This window comes from Haliotis rufescens, unplaced genomic scaffold, assembly GCF_023055435.1.
Source record: "Haliotis rufescens isolate VD_foot unplaced genomic scaffold, xgHalRufe1.0.p SCAF_21, whole genome shotgun sequence".
Lineage (NCBI taxonomy): Eukaryota > Metazoa > Mollusca > Gastropoda > Lepetellida > Haliotidae > Haliotis > Haliotis rufescens.
In genome coordinates, this window is record NW_025963902.1 from 1,675,197 (window position 1) to 1,686,623 (window position 11,427).

Here is an 11,427-nt window from a genome sequence, read left to right on the forward strand (position 1 = left end):
GTGTTCAGTGTGGATGTCTTCAGTGTTTATGTTGAGCGTGAATGTCTTCAGTGTGGATGTCTTCAGTGTTTATATTGAGCGTGAATGTGTTCAGTGTGGATGTCGTCAGTGTTTATATTGAGCGTGAATGTGTTCAATGTGGATGTGTTTAGTGTTTATGCTGAGCGTGAATGTATTCAGTGTGGATGTCTTCAGTGTTTATATTGAGCGTGAATGTGTTCAGTGTGGATGTCTTCAGTGTTTATATTGAGCGTGAATGTGTTCAGTGTGGATGTCTTCAGTGTTGATGTTGAGCGTGAATGTGTTCAGTGTGGATGTGTCTAGTGTGGATGTCTTCAGTGTTTATATTGAGCGTGAATGTGTTCAATGTGGATATGTTTAGTGTGGATGTGTTCAGTGTGGATGTCTTCAGTGTTTATATTGAGCGTGAATGTGTTCAGTGAGGATGTTTTTTTGGGTTGATGTTGAGCGTGAATGTGTTCAGTGTGGATGTGTCTAGTGTGGATGTCGTCAGTGTGAATGTCTTCAGTGTGAATGTCTTCAGTTTGAATGTGTTCAAGGTGAATGTCTCCAGTGTGAATGTCGTGAGTGTGAATGTCGTGAATGTGAATGTTTTCAGTGTGAATGTCGTGAGTGTGAATGTTTCCAGTGTGAATGTTTTCAGTGTAAATGTCGTGAGTGTGGATGTCTTCAGTGTGAATGTCTTCAACATGAATCTCTTCAGTGTGGATGTCTTCAGTGTGAATGTCTTCAGTGTGAATGTCTTCAGTGTTTATGTTGAGCGTGAATGTGTTCAGTGTGGATGTCTTCAGTGTGGATATATTCAGTGTTTATGATGAGCGTGAATGTGTTCAGTGTTTATGTTGAGCGTGAATGTGTTCAGTGTGGATGTGTTTAGTGTGGATGTCGTCAGTGTGAATGTCTTCAGTTTGAATGTCTTCAATGTGAATGTCTTCAGTGTGAATGTCGTGAGTGTGAATGTCTTCAGTGTGAATTTCGTGAATGTGAATGTTTTCGATGTGAATATCGTGAGTATGAATGTTTCCAGTGTGAATGTTTCCAGTGTGAATGTCGTGAATGTGAATGTCTTCAGTGTGAATGTCTTCAACATGAATCTCTTCAGTGTGGATGTCTTCAATGTGGATGTCTTCAGTGTGAATGTCTTCAGTGTGAATGTCTTCAGTGTGGGTGTCTTGAGTGTTTATGTCTTCAATGTGAATGTCTTCAGTGTGGATGTCTTCAATGTGAATGTCTTCAGTGTGGATGACTTCAACATGTATCTCTACAGTGTGGATGTCTTGAGTATGGATGTCTTGAGTGTTTATGTCTTCAATGTGGATGTCTTGAGTGTTTATGTCTTGAGTGTGGATGTCTTCAGTGTGGATGTCTTCAGTGTGAATGTCTTCAGTGTGAATGTCTCAGTGTGAATGTCATCAGTGTGAATGTCTTCAACATGAATCGCTTCAGTGTGGATGTCTTCAGCGTGAATCGCTTCAGTGTGAATGTCTTCAGTGTGAATGTCTTGTGTGTTTATGTCTTCAATGTGAATGTCTTCAGTGTGGATGTCTTCAAAGTGAATGTCTTCAGTATGGATGTCTTCAACTTGAATCTCTTCACTGTGGATGTCTTGAGTGTTTATGTCTTCATTGTGTATGTCTTCAGTGTGGATGTCTTCAGTGTGAATGTCTTCAGTGTGAATATGTCCAGAGTGAATGTCGTCAGTGTGAAAGGTTTCAACAACAAATATTCTTGAAAAACATTTTATTATAAAATATAAATACGAAAACGGGGTAAAGATAAAAATGTAAAAAATAAATACATTTGGAATATGATATTCAAAATGATTGTCTACAACCCAGTTGTATCTGTGTTCAGTTTGGATGTGTTTAGTGTGGATGTCTTCAGTTTGAATGTGTTCAATGTGAATGTCTTCAGTGTGAACGTCGTGAGTGTGAATGTCTCAGTGTGAACGTCGTGAATGTGAATGTTTTCAGTGTGAATGGCGTGAGTGTGGATGTCTTCAGTGTGAATGTCTTCATTGTGGATGTCTTCAGTGTGGATGTCTTCAGTGTGAATGTCTTCAGTGTGAATGTCTTCAGTGTGAATGTCATCAGTGTGAATGTCTTCAGTGTGAAAGTGTCCAGAGTGAATGTCGTCAGTGTGAAAGGTTTCAACAACAAATATTCTTGAAAAACATTTTATTATAAAATATAAATACAAAAACGGGGTAAAGATAAATATGTAAAAAATAAATACATTTTGAATATGATATTCAAAATGGTTGTCTACAACCCAGTTGTATGGATGGGACTGTACCCTTACAAACAGTCGACAGAGAACGTCACAAACTACACGTTCACGCTGCGACACAATCAACACAAGACAATCTCTGTGAGGTACAAAATGAAAGCCGTCATTTGTAAAAACTACAATATTTGAGGGCTTCTTACTAAAAGCCTGAAAATCTGACGACTGAAACACCGTTGTAATAATTTCAAATTAAATTTGCTCAATTTTGCATGCATCTCCTAAACCCAGGATCCTTATGTAAGTTCGTGTTGTCTTCTAATCTAGTTCAAATAAGTTCCCCGAGTTCACAGTCTACAGTAAAAGTATAACTAAAGCTGTTCTAATCTCAGTTAAATGACGAGATGTACACATGAGTCTCAACTTAATGTTTACTGGAGGAAATTAGGAATGTTTGAGGGATCGCGCTGTCTCTCCATGTCCAAACCGAACTCGGTACTGCTTCCCGCGTCCAACTCGACTCGCGCCTCCTTTTCGTGAAGCGATGCACCTGCACACACATTCGACATCCAGACTGGGGCCCAGCGCATGGGGAAGCCTTGTTGTACTGTGCGGTAATAAGTGTCGAACTTTCTGAAACTAGAAGCACATCATACTGTCAGCAATGTAACTATTATGAATGCAGCATGTGTTTAAAGTTTACAACTAGATATACAGTCTCGCCTAAGTTACCGTTCTGAGTCACAGTGACCATACTGAGAAAATTTATGTCCGGATGAACGAGTGGGGTGTGGAGTTATTTCCCTTTGTATGTTGTAGACATTCATCCGAAATCATCCGGAAAGGGGGATTGATGGCCCGCAATAATGTGATTTCACTGTTACAAATACATTTAAATCTATCTATCTATCTATCTATCTATCTATCTATCTATCTATCTGTCGAAACACCATTAATCCTGGCTATGGCGTCGTTTGTTCGGTTTGTCGAGTCTGTATATTGTCTGTGTAAATGAAGCATCGCTAACAGTATTCGACTAACAGGGTCTGGATTAATGGGGTTTCTCTGCGACATCTTGTTCTTTGATGACGTAACATGTATATGTACACCAATAACAGAGACGCCCTGAATTCCAACCACTCGTTAAATCTGATCTAGTTCTTTTTAAACTTATGGATCGTGTATATGATGTGTCTCAAATATTAACAAAAGGTTAAAAACAATATCCGATTTCTTTTCTTTACAGTCTTCAAACAATGGAAATGGCTGCTTACTTGGCACCCTTGAAGAAGTACATATGCCCATCATACCACGTGACCGCTGCCTCCACCCCCCTAGGGATGCCCTGCCAGTGACGAGTGATGCTATAAGACCACCCAGGCACCATCTGTAGGGTGTCGGGGTTCCACTCCCAGAAATTGTCACTCTGTAAAAAAATATATACGTTATTTTAGTTTAATCGTTATGCCCTCAACGTGTATTACAACGTCTAGAAACTGTGATGATATCTACGCGACACAGATCAGTAATCTTGGGCACTGAATCTCATCCCTTCACAATGTATGTCTGATGGGGTAGCCTAGTGGTTAAAGCGTTCGCTCGTCACGCCGAAGACCCGGGTTCGATTCCCGACATGGGTATAATGTGTGAAGCCCATTTCTGGTGTCCCCCGCCGTGATATTGCTGCAATATTGCTAAAAGCGGCGCAAAACCATAGTTTTTACACACTCACTCACTAGAAACTGTGATGATATCTACGCGACACAGATCAGTATACTCTTGGGCACTGAATCTCATCCCTTCACATTGAATGTGGGGTAGCCAGGTGGTTAAAGTGTTGTCTTGTCTTGCCAACAGTGGTTCGATTCTCAAGATAGTGTTAGATATAGGAGACCTATAATACGTGTGTCGTTCACCGAGCTATCTCTGAAATGCTGTTTGGTCGGGTGTCAAACCATCTCCACACCTTGAACATGTCCCGATTGACAACATTCTGGATTATCAAGGGGCATTGGTACAATAAATAAGTTACAAGTTACACTCCTCAACGAGGACAAATGTGGACAAACAATACTTCAACAGAACGCAGTTGTCCATGCTACTATGGGTGAGTCTGTTAGCAAATAACATGAAGATCCCGTGAAGATCCGGGTTAGAATAGGTCTTCAGCAACCCATTGTGTCGTAAAAGGCGACTAAGTGGATCTAGTGATCAGGCTCGCTGACTTGGTTGATGCATGTCATCAATCCCAATTGTGTGGATCAATGCTCATGATGTCAATCACTGGATTGTGTGGTTCAGAGTTGATGATTTACAGACCGCCATGTAGCTGGAATAGTGCGGCGTTAAACAACCGACCAACAAGTATATTTAGCATCATACCAGTCTGTTACTTGCTGCAACTTACCCCGAACATGAAGATGCGGCTCTTTCCATAGGTGTCCTTCATGTTGAGCATGGCGTGGATCTTCTCAGGGAAGTCAGCAGTGTAGATAGTCTTGGGGAAACCCTGGTCCAGCTCGAAGTCCGTGTACCGCCACAACCGGGATCCTGACGAACAAGTTAACATTGATATACAGTAAACTACGGTTATAACGAACTCAAAGGGACTACTAATGTTAGTTCGTTATAACCGTAGTTCGTTATAAGCATACATACAGCATAACCACAGCAAATAGTCGGGACCAAAAAAGTAAGTTCGTTATATCGGTCAGTTCGTTATAAGCGTGTTCGTTATAACCGTAGTTTACTGTACTGGAGTCAAATTTTGTTGCTTTTCAATCTTTGCAAATTCAGATTTTCAACAGTAATCGTGGGAGATCCAGGGGGAAACATGTTTCCCCGTATAAACAATGAGACGGATCTAAATAATGAGGTGTCCTTGAAGGTTCTTAATACTGACCTTTGAAGAGGTAGGTTTTCCTGCCCTCGGGCATGTAGAATGCGCCTCTGATTTTCCCGGGTGCCCGGGGGTACACGTCCCTGATGGGTCGGGGGAAGCCAGCCTCTAGACCCCTGCTGCCTAGCTTGTATACCTGGCTGTACCGGAAGGCGTATGTGTAGCCGTCGGAAGCTGCGCAGAGAGAACAATGACGTCATACACATGAGGACCCAAGATGTCAATTTCCTAGTTAAAATTTTAAAAATCTTCTTTTTATGCTTATAGACAACGATTTAATTTAATTATGGACTGCATTAATATTATATAAATATGCTGATAATTATAAAACAAAAGTGTTTTACGCGGTAGTAATTAAATGACTGTGGCCAGTAAATAATCGATGGCGGTGGGGTAGTCAAACGTATAGACACAAGGCACGAAGCCCATTGCTGGTGTCCTGGGTCCATTCATCCCTTGAACTATCACAAATCGATCTTACGATATGGGGTTTTAAGACCTGTAGCACAAAGATCGCTTTGTTGAACCCTCCCATGATCATACATTCACTCTCAGGAATCAATTGATCTTAATATATGGACGGTTTTGTGACAGATAAGATCGCTTTTGTTAAACCGGTCCCTGATTTTACAACAGCTGAAAACTGCGGGAAAAAATCACTTTAAGGAATCAAGACAAACAAGCATTAGGAGTGATCGGATCATTACGTCCTGATGGCGACAACCTTCGTGGACAAGAACGTATTATACCTGTGACAATGGCGTCCAGTTTCGTCGAGCAATAATCGGCAGTTGGACTTGTAGCCTCTGTTGTAGTAGTCGTTGGTGACATGGTCGTCGCTGTTGTTGTGGATGTTGTTGTGGATGTTGTTGTTGAAGTTGGACGGTGAGGATTAGACCCTAATCAAACAAAACATATCTAAAACGTCAACACCAGAGAAAAACCTCGCTTATCAACAGAAACAAACTCAATTGAACGAACAAGGAAAAGTAGCAGTGAAAGCTGTAATGGAGCACCGAAAAGCACTGATGACACCAGGGGTTGGCGGAAGGTGTCAGCACATCCTGCTCTACCGGTAGCGACACAACATAATAGTTTAATCGTAACTATCACGGTGTAAACGAACCCGTAAGGACCTATACGATAGCTTCGTGATATCCGAACATCGATATACAGCTGAATAATAGGGCTGAATGATACCACTTAGGGATTACACTGGAATTCGTCATAACAGTATACAGTAAACTACGGTTATAACGAACTCGAAGGGACCACTAACTTTAGTTTTTTATAAGCGTAGTTCGTTATAAGCATATATCAAGCATAACTATAGCAAATAGTCCGGACAAAAAAATCAGTTCGTTATATCCGTCAGTTCGTTATAAGCGTGTTCGTTATAAACGTACTTTACTGTATTTTGCTTTATCTAACTTCGTCATATGCAGACTAGAGCATTTGTTTGTTTGACTATACATATACTGAACAATAAAAGCTGGAGATCGTGAATATGTTTGGGGAAATTGTGTGTCTTCACTAAAAAGATATTTGAAAATATATTCATGTTCTCTAACTTTTTATGCACAGTATATTAGGACAAGGACATATTAACATAGAACAATGATACGGATGTTGTCAGTATACCCTAACATTGATTTTCGATAGTCTTGCTATTACAATCCCTATGTGGGGATTTCAGGACAAAGGGTTATGACAGGAGTTGCGTTAAGATCGCTTTGTGCAAGTGGGCCTTGGTCCGTTCAACAAAGTTATCATAATATCGACATGTCAGAGGGACTATATTTACCATAGAGTGTCTGAATAGCTCGGATGTCATCACTGTGTAGTTTAAAGTCGGGGTCGTATCCTTGGTAATAAGGTGCCATGAGCGACCCGGGCACCGAGGAATGCCCAAGACCAAGGGCGTGGCCAAATTCATGAGCAGCAACCGTTTCTAGGTCTGTACCACGTGACTCGTGATACGTCCACTCCTCATCATCATCAAAGTGGGTGTCGCCGCTAATTGAGTGTTTCCCCGGACCGAACGCATGTGCAAGTGTCTTGCCTGAAATTTAAAGATGGCTGCATGGTAATAAACGTCAGGATCAGAAAGAAAACAGATAAAGACGAAAATAACATTCATGGAATAGTTGACGCTTTTATTCCGAATATGTCAATCATCTTAACGGAGGATGGACTTAAACAAGTCTCTACGGCAATAATTATAATTTTAAATAATAATTTCTAGATTATGTAAATAATTAGAACAAGTTGTCCCCATAAGAGACTTACTGAAATGTCAACATATCTAGACTTGCCTATTAGGAGGATAGAACTACTACACATCCAGTACAGCCTTGGAGCAAGGCTAGACAGAGGGGTGCGGATGGGATTGTTGTTTAAGGATTCGCTCGTCGTGTTGGCGATCCTGGTTTGATTCCTAACATAGGTATTTTTTGTATCCCCTGTGTGACGTTGTTGGGATAAGTAGAGTCAAGCTCTGTTGGTTCTATCTTAAATGAAAACGATGGTTTTATTTTCAAATGTTTACCTCTTCCATCGAAAGCGTTGTATCGTCCATCTCCGTGTTCCCCGCGTGCAAACTTGACCTCAATGTCAGGGGTCCCGTCTGTGTATTTGAAGGTCAACGGGGTCACTTGCTGCCAGTACTTGAAAGCGTTTTCCATGGCGCTTCTGTAACGAAGGTTTGTTAATTATTATGAAATGTCAAAACAGCACCTTAAGAATCCATATTAACCGTGTTCTCAGCATAGAGTATTGACGACATTCATATAAGCGGAAGATATGTTCGAACATACACCCTAGTAAGCAAATGGACCTCGTTTTGTATTAAAGGGGTACCATACTCCATAATCCAACGTCAGCTTCCGGTCAAGGTCATGACGTTGTATTTTCTTCGTGAGGCTCAGTGTCGGGTAATCGTCAATTGATTGTAATCAAATGTGTTATGTTCGCCATTTTGCACGGAACTATTCCCCTTATGTATTGCAGTTATCTCTTCTGGATGGGGGGTCAATATTTACCTCTGCACTGACTGTCCCATCTGATTTGTCCATGCCACTGTTTTCCAGGTTACTTCCTTATTTGGCCACTTGCCTCCTGTAAACAAACAAACAAACAACCATATAAACTCACGGGACAATTAGTACCTTTTTAATTAATGTGTGATGTACACGATTATAATCCTTGGTCAGCATACACGGGTCCGAGTCCAAGATCATCCCTGGTTATGACCTAGGGTCATCCCCTAACATCGGTAGTAGTATGCATCGGCTCTATGGAGTTGTTCCAAGATGGCGGCACATCCGGTTCCGATGCATGTTGGAACCGGAAATGACGCCATCTTGGAAAAAGATGATGCCAACTACTGTCGGTCAACCAGGTTTTTCACGTTTAACCTTGAGCCCCGTCAGCCGATCTACAATAACCTGACACACCGTTATATAACGTTCAAAGCACAGTTACACCATCACGTGCAGGTAAAACATTTTACAATATTTGTAAATATCAGGGGATATAACCGATGTGGCAGGTAAAAAGGTCACAAGAACAAAAACAACGAAATGTAACACGTTCTCACCAAGATGGGTATAACTTAGCGGCTGATCTGGGTCAGCATCTTTCAGAATATCCCTGAACCCACAACGAGGCTTGGTAATCTGCTCATATGTCTCCCTGTTCATGATGCCCGTCACTTGAAATCCGTTAAACTCTTGAAACTTTCTGAAAAGATAAGTCAAGGTTTTAGTATGTTTCATTTGTTTCATTTTGGTGGAATGTTGTTGGTTGTTAAGGGCCGCTCTCAGCAATTTTCAACGAAACGACGTCGTAGCATATATCTTTGAGTCTAGATCAGCAAATCAATAACTGATATTATGGGTTCCCGCCGTCGGAGAACGACCAGTAGTAGTTTCTAAGGTCTATTCCAACCTGGCTTTAATTCAAAAGCAACATCTAATGACGTTTTAATACACACGCGTATAGTTTAAGTTATGATTTCATAATTTGACCAATTGAGATCACCGAAAACTTTGGCAATGCCGTTGATGTCGCAGACTTGCTTATCACTTTTGGGAATGTTGGGAATGCCAAATAAAAGCGATGCCAGAAAATGAAACGTAGAAGAGAATACTAAGTATTAATTTGGCCAGGTCGATCGGAACTACGATCTTCCACACACCGGGAAGAGATATCCGCTACACCAGTACACTGTAAGTGCTATGACTCTCATGTCTGTGTATACTATTTAGCATTTGTTACTTTGAATATTGAATAGTTCCACCAATACTTTGCCCTCACCTGACAGCGTATTCCAGCTCAACCTCGGAGTGGAAGATGGCTCCCCCGTCCTCCTCGGTGTTGTAGTCGGTGTTGAGGTAGCCGTACCGTTCCAAGTATTCCTGTTTGAGGTAAATATAGTAACAGATTATACAAAACTGTTAATAAGGAAAGTATCGCTCACAGTAAAATATTTAAACAGATTTCCGACTTAAGGCGAAATGGATGCGGAAAAGTATTCATTTGTTCATGTGTAAACGTTTTGAAATAGCAATCGTCCATAATGTTGGGTTTCCAGACTAACAGGGTTCCACTGTATAAGAACATCGCTTGAAGGAGTTACTTCCGGATTGGTAGAAGATGCTTTGATACGTATTTTAGCTTCATTTGTTATTGCTGCTGTGGAAACTACATCGGCTCAATTAACACTACTACTACAACTGAAAGTCCCGTGAAGATCCGGGGGAGAACAGATATTCAGCAACCCATGCTTGCCTTTAAAGGCGACTACGCTTGTCGTAAGAGGCGACTAACGGGATCGGGTGGTCAGGCTCGCTTGACTTGGTTGATGCATGTCATCGTATCCCAATTTCGCAGATCGATGCTCATGATATCAATCACTGGATTGTCGGGTCCAGATTCGATAAGTTACATACCGCCGTCATATAGCTGTACTATTGCTGATTGCGGCGTTAAACAACAAACAAACAAAACTACAACTGAAACTACTTCTTCTGCTTCTTCAACCACATCGATTCCCGACATGGGTATAATGTGTGAAGCCCATATCTGGTGTCCCCCGCCGTGATATTGCTGGAATATTGCTAAAAGCGGCGTAAAACCATACTCACTCACTCACTCACTCACTCACTTCTTCAAACACAACTAGTACTAACACCAAGAACTCAAAAAACATCTTTTTCGCAAATTGACAAACATAGACAGGTGATACTCACCACCATGTCAAATGCATCTCTCTTTTCGATGTTATGAGCGTCTTCAGTCTTCCCTTCTGTTCGTAACGTCGCCCCGTATATCAGGGGTACCCCAAGGAGAGCGAGCAATATTATCTTCATGTCTTCACTGTAAGTTACGTTTCTCTGTGAATAACTCGGAGGTTGATCACTGTTGAATTGACGGCTACCACATATCAGCGCCTTATATACCCTCGGGCAGCCATCAGCCGGTAAATGGGGATAAATTTAGACTAACGGATTGCGACAAATCCTGACATAGTCACCGGAAAAACTCACTGAAGGAAAGTAAATTTCCGGGTCGTACTTTGAACTTGTCGATAATTTCGAAATGCCTCAGCTTAATGATAAGGTATGAGTATGTCATCACGTTGTGATACGGTCCAGCGGTAGCCGGTCCCCGTGACGTCACGGCGTTCAGTCAAACGGGAGGGGCGAAGGTTTGGGGAGTCACTGAAGCGGGACAAGTGACACTGGCAGTGCACTTGAATAGACGCTGTCACACATACGAGCTATCGAGGCTTAGATCCAAGCACGGCATCTTCAATAAACTTTGTTTATAAAGATCTCAAAATTAGTTCGTTAAATCAATTCTGTTCTTCAAATTAACAATATTGGTGATCACTGTTCTCTCTAGGTTAGTATTTGGGATTGCTTTAACTGACTATTCTCCATATCAAACTTCGTTTTATCAGCTATTCGACATATCAAACTTCGTTATATCAGGAGCTGACTGTAGATATTACTTGCGTGATGCGAATTACGCGTTCAATGTCACCACCGCTTCACTATAATTCAGATCGTTATGTGAGTTGCTTACGAGTTAACTAACTCGTTCCCGATATTCATGCCTCTATCTATGTAAATATCTTCGGGACATCTGAATTTAAACCTTGCTTATTAATGTTGTGACTAATTTCAACGTAACAACAGCTATAACGCATTTACTACATATATGATATAATGGGAAAAAATTATGGCAATTGTTTTCTGAGCCACTTCTTAAAAAGG

The 11,427-nt window shown here is 41.2% G+C and overlaps 1 protein-coding gene across 1 annotated transcript; it reads right to left on the reverse strand.

The window, feature by feature from the left end:
- Positions 1–1,787: 1,787 nt before the first annotated feature.
- On the reverse strand, positions 1,788–10,615 carry LOC124116436 (matrix metalloproteinase-19). Its single transcript, XM_046477769.2, has 11 exons — positions 10,399–10,615; positions 9,464–9,564; positions 8,745–8,887; positions 8,188–8,263; positions 7,695–7,837; positions 6,951–7,208; positions 5,896–6,045; positions 5,150–5,320; positions 4,655–4,797; positions 3,522–3,673; positions 1,788–2,886 (listed from the first exon to the last, which is right to left on the reverse strand). Exons 1-11 carry the CDS (start codon positions 10,516–10,518, stop codon positions 2,679–2,681), a joined length of 1,665 nt encoding a protein of 554 aa, XP_046333725.2. The 5' UTR covers positions 10,519–10,615; the 3' UTR covers positions 1,788–2,678.
- Between the last annotated feature and the right edge of the window lie 812 nt (positions 10,616–11,427).

Coding starts and splice junctions, on each gene's coding strand:
- LOC124116436 (XM_046477769.2), bottom strand. CDS start 10,518: ATGAAGATAATATTGCTCGCTCTCCTTGGGGTACCCCTGATATACGGG. Junction 9,565..10,398: donor GAGATGCATTTGACATGGTG/GTGAGTATCACC, acceptor TACCTCAAACAG/GAATACTTGGAACGGTACGG. Junction 8,888..9,463: donor GAGCTGGAATACGCTGTCAG/GTGAGGGCAAAG, acceptor TTATCTTTTCAG/AAAGTTTCAAGAGTTTAACG.